The following is an 8,039-nucleotide window of genomic DNA, read 5'->3' as shown; positions in this document are numbered from 1 at the left end:
ACTCCCCGACTCGTGCTAGCCTAACACTGTACAAAGTGAAGCTACGCGCGTGTTAGCAGTGGCTAACATGAGCTAACTAGCTGAAACTTTCACAAACTACCTCGACAGTCTCACAAACTACACTTTGTCTTCGGCGGACGTCATAGCAAAACGGCCACCGCTGCCACCAATGTAACCAAGCGGTTATTAGTTCGCCTACACGTTTTATGTGGCTACCAAAATAACAACACGGAGGTTCCGTTGTCTGAACCAAGACGGGACATCTTTATTTATTTTTTCTTCGTCTCTTGCACATTGTTGAACCGGAACAGCATCACAACTTCCGTTTCTCGCCCACTTCAAAATAAAAGCCTCTACTCAACAAAGTAGCTTACATATATATATGCTTAGTGTTTGCGCCCCTACAAGCTAATGATTCTAATGATTGTACTTGTATTTTAATGTTTTGTGAATAAACTGGACTGAACTAAATTGAACTGAGCTTGGCATCATGCAGCGGCTTGCTCCGCCTCTCTCTGTCAACTCCATGTTCTCCATCAGCAATGCGTTTTATAAAGTCGCCTAAAAGGCACGGAACCGTGTTTTCCCGGTATTTTTCCACCCGTGATCCGTTATCACAGCAGCAGGTGAGCTGCTTGTTGGCTTGTTAAATAGGCAGCCTATCACCAACATCTGCACCCTCTGTGTTCAATGCTGCTTTACCTGGTCCGTGCTTGTGAAATATCCACATGCACGTAAGACGAATGCTATCCCTCTCCCCCCTCCCGATCTTTAACATCGTCAGATGGAAATTTTGTAGCCTATCGTTACAATCACTTACTATCCCTTTAAAATCACACAGTTTAAAGGTGGTTAATAATACTGGGAAATCTTTTGGGAAGTCAGTGGGACTGGCCATCCTTATTGTAAATGAGTGAGCATTTTCATATATTTTGATCAAATAATTAAAGAAATGACCAAATATGTTTTTTAGTTCATTGATGGCCGCCTGGATATTCTGAACAAAGGGAAGGAACCAGATGATCTCTTTGAAGAGGAGATCCTTAAGTGTGAAACAACGGCGGGTGTGTATCTGTGTTTGTGTGTGTCCGTGTGTATTGTGTGTGTCAAATTTCCTATTATTCACTTATCACTTCTGTCCTATGTATTTTTGTGTACTTGCAGGAAGAGGCAAATCTTATCAACAGTTAGTTGGTAATTTAAAGGTAAATTCTTTTCATCTTTAATGCAACAGTTTCAAATTTATGTTCCAATCTTGTTGAAAAGTGTAACACAGATGCACTCCTGCTTTTGACAGAAGGGGGGAGGAGCGCTCATCCTTAACATGAAGACCAAAGCAAACATGAGGGTGAGTACAAGATAAGGTGTTTTTGCCCGGAGTAGAGCATGTTAATTCAGTCTGCATAACAAAAACGTAATCATTTTAATCTCCCCCAGGCTAAAGGTCTCGCTAAGTCTGGTTTGAAAAATCTGATGATGCACAAGGTGGGTCAGTTTATGTGGGTATGTGCTTCGCTTTAGTCAAATTCTGCTGGGGTTTTATTGCAATACTTCCTCCTTGTGTGTGTGTTTGTGTATAACGCAGGCCCACAATGAAGAGCGCACCCTTCAGAGAGGAGGATCAGTGTCACACCGGCGTGTCCAATCTGACTGCTTGCAGAACCGTCTGCCAATCACACAACACTTTGGGATGGTGAGCTCTTTCTCAAACATATATATAATATTATTTAAATAATATTTTAAATATTTTATAAAATTGGAACATTTACATATATCCTCCATCATTACCTAATTTGTCTATTGTCCTACTGCTTCTATGTGCTATTTTGCACCTTTTATTGCTCCATTTCTGACGCTTTACTGTGACCCCATCATCTGTTACTTCTATTGGGGGAATGTTGCATTGCTATCTCTTTGCTTCGTTACTCTATGTTGCCTCATGTCAGTCACGTCCCCGTCGGCCTGTTCACAAACTTAGGGCTCCCAGAGACGTGGAGAACACGAAGGACACTGAAGATACATGGGATGGGTGAGAGAGATGGCCAGGAAAAGAACCCAGGAAAAAAAATATGAGAAAACGCGGCATGTATTTTCTTGTTTGTGCCATTGTGTTTTGTTATCTCTGTGCATCAGAGCTGTCTCTGGGCCTGTGGTCGAGCCTGACTCTGAGCTCCAGAAAGATGAAGAGGACGGGGAGGACTCAATGCTGTGTGACCCAGAGGAGATGGATCTACTTGGGGAGATTTTCGACACGCTCAGCTCCCGCAGTTCCCATGAGCGTGGCCTGCTGTACGGCACACGCAGCCTGGATCTGTTTGGACCGGACAGTCATGACTATATAACGAAGGTAAGAAGACAAAGAACTGGCACACACACATACAAATGTGATTTCTAGTCTAACATCGGCTGTTGGTTTTCCAGCGAGGCTTTCCAGGCAACCCCAGCCAGGAGAGCCTGTCTCTATCCATCAGCGGCAGTGGCAGCCTGCACAGCTGGAATCTGGAAACCACAGAGGAGCTGTCAGACCTGACAGAGGACTCTGACTGGCTGTGCCCTGACACCAGTGTACCAGAGGAGGAGGGGATAGAGAGTCTCCTGGCAACGTGTGAAATGGGGGAGCAGGAAAGTGGACAGGGGGAGGTTAGAGAGAAACAGGAAGAAGTGAAGGTAGCAATAAATGGGAACCAAGAAACAGATGGCAGAAATAACTTTAAGGAAGTGGAGTTAGAGGAAGAGGGAAAGGAAGATGGTCAGGAAAAGAGAGCTAGTTTAAGAGGCGACCCTGTGAAAGAAACGAAGCGAGAGGATGAAGGGCTAAAAGAAAAGAGGGAAGGTGAGCAAAATCAGAGTGAGGAGGTAGTTGAGGGACAAGGGATGGAGCAAGAAACAAATGAAATGCAGAAAAGTGTAGCAAGAGAAGAAGAGGGGAATGAGAAGCAGGAGGAGATAGGAGAAGAGGTGACAGGATCTTTACACGAACTGAATCTCCATCATCCTGTGGAGGAGCACCAAGGACAGAAGGACAATCTGAAATCCGCAGCTTCACCTGGGCCTCAGAGTGTCATTGTTGACCCTGAACCTCCAGCAGGTGAGGAAAAAAGCAGTGAAGAAGCAGTAAAGAAAGAGGAGCGGGAGATGAGGCAGACTCCCACTCCTCCTAAAGTGCTATCTGCTGTAGCACGCTTCCAGTCTCAGGCAAATAGCCAGGGCTTTCAAGTAAAGCACAGGACCAAGGAATTGGCTGAACCTGGGAGACCTTGCAACACGTTTCGGAGCTGGGGGAATGCACAAACTCAACCACCATGTGACTCAAATATATCACAAGAGAACAACCGCTCAGAGGGACAGGAGCAGGAAGACTTGCCTCCAATCAAAGTGTCTGAACTTAAAAAGAAATTTGAAGCTTAATGGATTAGGCTGGTGACAATCTAAGTTTTCTACTGTCAACAAATACCCCAAGCCCACTGGTTTCTATTGAAGATCTTTAAGTATATAATGCATTTGCTTGGGACTTTTTTTTCAGCCAGTCAGATTTGATGCTCTTGTGAGTATTTACATCAGCAGGACAGTGAATGCGGGATTGAGTCAAAATAAACTTCAGTGTGTGTTCATCGTAATGAAGGAACATGTCAGCCACTGACATAGTGTGGCTCACTGTTGTGTTTCTAGTTTTTGGCCAATATAGTTTAAAAGATTTTGGTCTTAAGGGATTTGTTGACAATAAGAAAAACAGTTGATCACTAGACTTATCCGAACGCATGCAAACTGGCTGGCAGGTGACCTTGCCAAGATTTAGCAAATATTTAAGATTTGTTTTTATCTGAATATTGTATACCTGATGCAATGGCTGGTGAATTATACTTAGAATGAAGGCAACTAGGCGACACGGTTGAAATAAAGCAAGCCTCTAACAGTGAGGACAATGAATGTTTTGCATATCAGCTATAGTATGGCGATGTGATTTGTCACGGATTGTGAATGTGTGTGAGAGAGATATGTATGCTATCAGTTACTTCCCAACAAAGACAACATTTTGAATATAATTATTCCATTTTTGGTAAGTCTTCACACAGCCTCTAAATAACTTAAACCATAATAAACTAAACCGTTGGAACATCAAAGTCTTCTCCCCTTGCCTTCAATGCTCAAAGACAAGGGACAGAAAAACTGCCGTAGCATTGGGTGTGCACATTCCTACTTTATTTACAGAACACCTTGTGTAGCATACATACCGATTGTTATATTTTTTTTATGAAATTGAGCTTCTCAGAGCTTTACATAAAAGTGCATCACAGTCATTGTCGGTGTTTTCATCATTATCCTTCATAACTGGAAACAGTGTAAACACAATATGTTTTATATATAAATATACAGAACGCACAGTACAGTAAAAATAGACCAACCTCTGTACAAATACAAAATACATTTCAGTTCATGTGGCAGAATACATGGAGTGACTTATTTATACAAGGTAATGAGAGTGAAACTCAAATGATACCCATTTGCTCTTTTCATGCAGTAAAACACGTGACAGAATTGACAGTCTATTTGTCATCACCAAAATGAAAAGGTGCGGCACAAACAGTGTTTAGTGTGTCTGAAGATTTCTGGTGAAAGGGACAAACACGGATCCACAGCTTTACACAATGAAAGTGTGTGAGGCCACTTCTATATGTTCATCATATGAGGCGTTCCTCTTTGGGCAACGGTAGTGGCAGGCCAGGTTTTTCAGTTCCCCCTGAACCTGTCTGTTTCCTCTCCTCTGCACTGGGCCTGTATGTTCCTTCCATCCTCCTTTTCTTCCTGATGACACACAGCAGCAGCAGCAGCACTAAGCTGAGCAGAGACACAAACGCCGACACTGTAGGTGGGATTAACACCTGCATTGCCATGTTGACAAACAGCTGGGGAGGGAATCCCACACACAGGTCAGGCTGTCAGAGGGGTTGATAAATGTATAACTCTAGCTAAAATCATTGATGATAACATGCAGCATGTCAAATGAAGTCTTTGTCATGTTTTGGTCTGTAATACTGAATAATATGTTAGTGGTTTCCTATAGAAAAGTGTCATTTGGCACTGAATATGGGGAAATAAAGACAATGTTCACTGTGTGCATTTAAGCACAATCTACAGTCTGAGAGTCTGTGACTAGCAGGTCAACTAAATATGCAAAAATGTTAAATTTGTCTTCATGAAAGAATACAATTTTGTTTTTAAAGAATGGAGAATAACATTCCTAATAATATGCATTAATATTTTCATGAAGCTGAGCTTTTCTTGTGAGGGAATTCATATTTTCCCTTTTATTGGTACCAAAATACATGGATCTTTCCATATCTTCACCAGAATATCCCTAATAGCAAACAGCTACACAGGGATGAGATCACACCACCGTGTTTTGTCTGAACTCACCTTCCTGAGGAATTTAAGGTATCAAGGTGTGTTAGTCCTACGTTCTTACATCTGAACCTTCACAGCATCAGTTAGATACAAATGGCAGAGGGATGTCTGGGAAAAAAACAAAAAAATACACTTTAAAAAGCCAAATCACAGGTTCATTAAAGGAGTCTCATCACTGTACAAGTTTCAAATGGTATCAACATTAACTAAGAGAGAATGGGGCATTCTCTCAGAAATCACTTTCTGACCTCACCTCTTTCGAATTTAACACATTTTAAACTGTGCCCTCAAATTTTACCCAAATTGGATTTGCACAATGCCTAAAGACATATCTTTTTCACAAATATACAATAATTTAATCATCACCATTTTCTCAGGTAAATGTATACATTATGTGCAAGACTTAATGAAGTAGGGCGGCAAAAAATGACTTCTCAATACAGATTAATATACATTGTCTGACCCATTGAAGAATGATTTGCTCTATAAAATAATCAGAACACGTTAAAGAATGTCCACCAGGCCAAGTCTTAAAGCCTAAATACCCCACCGCTGGATGATCTGAGTGACATGAAGGCAACTTAACTGCCAAGGAAATGCTTCTTTCAGGCTAATGAGAGCTTTGAATACCAGGAGAAATACCATATAAACTGACACAAACTGGAATACAATTAATGTGTTTAAGAGAAACATTTATGTCTTTGCCATGGCTTGGGCAAGTTCAAGACTAGTGGTCAAAATGGCACTACATTATTTTCTGAATAAACAATCATTTAATGTAATTTAGTCCAATCCAATAACACCAGACAGAATGGACATGAAATTTACCAGAGGTCAATTAACACTTATCTCTAACACACAACACTATTTCTGTATAATAGTAAAATTAAACTTGTGTTTTCAACATCATCCCAAGCTCTGGAAAGCTGACTGTCAGTGCTCTTTATTTTCCTGACATTTTATAGACACAACTAACAAGTAATTAATCAGCAGATTAATTAAATGTTGAACAGTTATATGTAGGCCTAATGAAATAAACGACACATTTCCTGTGCTTGCAATGCCAAAATGATAGGTATCCTTCACATCTCATATCCTCTGTGACTGGGATGAGTGTTGCCTAAACCACACTATAAATAAACATGTTATGTGTTTACATGACAGGCAACACCAAAACTACAGAATATGTCCTGATAGAAACCACAGGCAAGAAAATACAAATGAATATAACAATGCAGTAGAAGGAAGGTAAGAATTAAGTAAGCTCACCATCATCGGAATGCAGCGGGTGCTGCTTCACCTGTTTAACCGGTGTCTTCTCAGCTCACGAGGCTGCCGCTGTGAAATGACAGATGAGAACACTGATAAGGTAAAGAAAGGAAAGGAAGGTGCTCCTCCAAGCTCTCCGACTCACGGACACGCTCAAAAACGGTTTCGGTTGTTCAGTACCTTGACTCGTAAGCTAGGGCTACGTGTTGTTTACTTCTGAATGGATAAATGTGCTAAATTCAGTGGGAGTTACCTGCCAGTTAATGCGCGTCCAGGTGAGATGCACGACGTGTTCTGTGGTAACTGGACTGGTTCAAAGAAATTACTCAGGACAATAGAGAAAACTCTTAATCCTGCCAGGGGTCGATGTGTTCGCGGAACAGCCGAAACTATTTTCTCCCACGCTCACAGTCTGCCTACCTGTCCATATGCAAATGAGCCCGGTCACCTGTCCCTTGTGCGCCAATCAAAAATAGCTGCTCATCACAGTTTGTTTGTCCACCCCCATCAAATAGTCCAAGTTTTAATATTTTCTTTCTTCTTTTTAAATGTTGTAGGCTATTTGTTTGAACACAGAGTTCAATGTCTATTATTGTTGTCTTGCCAAAAACATCATCAATCACACTGATATTATGACAGTTAAGTTTAATTATTAAAGAGAAAAGGCCTTGTCAGTTTAGAAAGTTTTTGTTTGTCAGCTGAGTACAAACTGCTTTCTGGCTTGGCCTACTTTCATTATTACTAATCAAACAAACTCTGTTCATGTCCAAATATTGGGACACCTGACATGCAGAACAAAGACACACTGTGGCTGCTCTAGGCTGAACTTGGGCTTATCAGAAGTTTAAAGAATGAGTCATCCAGAATACAAGTTTAAAGCAAAGACAAAATGTCAATTTGAATTACACACAGAAGTTTCCTTTTTCTTAGTAGATCATGGCAGTTGTGGAAAGAGTATGAGAAATTACTTCTCAAACAGATTTACTGTAGCCTGACTGTTAGCTGTGAGCTCTGAAAGTGTAAGAAATCTGACATACAACTAATAGAAAAAAATGGTTATTACCCATTAAAGTGATGGATGAATGTGATTTAAAATGCTTTGTTTAAAAAAAAAAAAAGTATATATATGATTAATAGCCGTTACAAAAAATGTTTGGCTATTGGCTACTGAATTTAAGTCTTTATGTTGTTTCCTGAAATACGCTTGAGATAAGAAGATCCATGCTGATCTCATGTCTTTCAGTTAGATATGAAGCTGCAGTCAGTTAACTTACACAAAGACTGGAAACAGGTGGAAACAGTTAGCCTGGCTCCGTCCAAAGTTAACAAAATCCATCTATCAGCACCTCTAAAGCTCACCAATTAAC

General features: G+C 40.8%; 1 protein-coding gene and 1 long non-coding RNA gene across 5 annotated transcripts; one reads left to right on the top strand and one right to left on the bottom strand.

Annotated features, from left to right (window-relative positions):
* Window positions 1-973: 973 nt before the first annotated feature.
* LOC123969498 (DENN domain-containing protein 1B-like) lies at window positions 974-4,121 on the top strand (the record flags this gene model as incomplete). Its single annotated transcript, XM_046046957.1, is given in 8 exon segments — window positions 974-1,064; window positions 1,165-1,205; window positions 1,298-1,348; window positions 1,438-1,485; window positions 1,586-1,693; window positions 1,947-2,029; window positions 2,134-2,347; window positions 2,422-4,121. Coding segments are annotated over 8 exon segments (1,623 nt in total), but the record flags the coding sequence as incomplete, so codon positions are not given.
* A 544-nt stretch (window positions 4,122-4,665) lies between these two features.
* LOC123969499 lies at window positions 4,666-7,110 on the bottom strand. Of its 4 annotated transcripts, none has more exons than XR_006824745.1 (4): window positions 6,926-7,110; window positions 6,673-6,741; window positions 5,416-5,511; window positions 4,666-4,803 (listed from the first exon to the last, which is right to left on the bottom strand). It is a non-coding gene; the product is annotated as an uncharacterized LOC123969499 (long non-coding RNA). The 4 variants fall into 4 exon arrangements; XR_006824744.1 differs by having other exon boundaries at window positions 4,700-4,836; XR_006824743.1 differs by lacking the exon at window positions 4,666-4,803 and adding an exon at window positions 4,882-4,934.
* Between the last annotated feature and the right edge of the window lie 929 nt (window positions 7,111-8,039).

This window comes from Micropterus dolomieu, linkage group LG04 (assembly GCF_021292245.1).
Source record: "Micropterus dolomieu isolate WLL.071019.BEF.003 ecotype Adirondacks linkage group LG04, ASM2129224v1, whole genome shotgun sequence".
Classification (NCBI taxonomy): domain Eukaryota; kingdom Metazoa; phylum Chordata; class Actinopteri; order Centrarchiformes; family Centrarchidae; genus Micropterus; species Micropterus dolomieu.
This window is presented reverse-complemented; position numbering and strand designations above follow the sequence as displayed.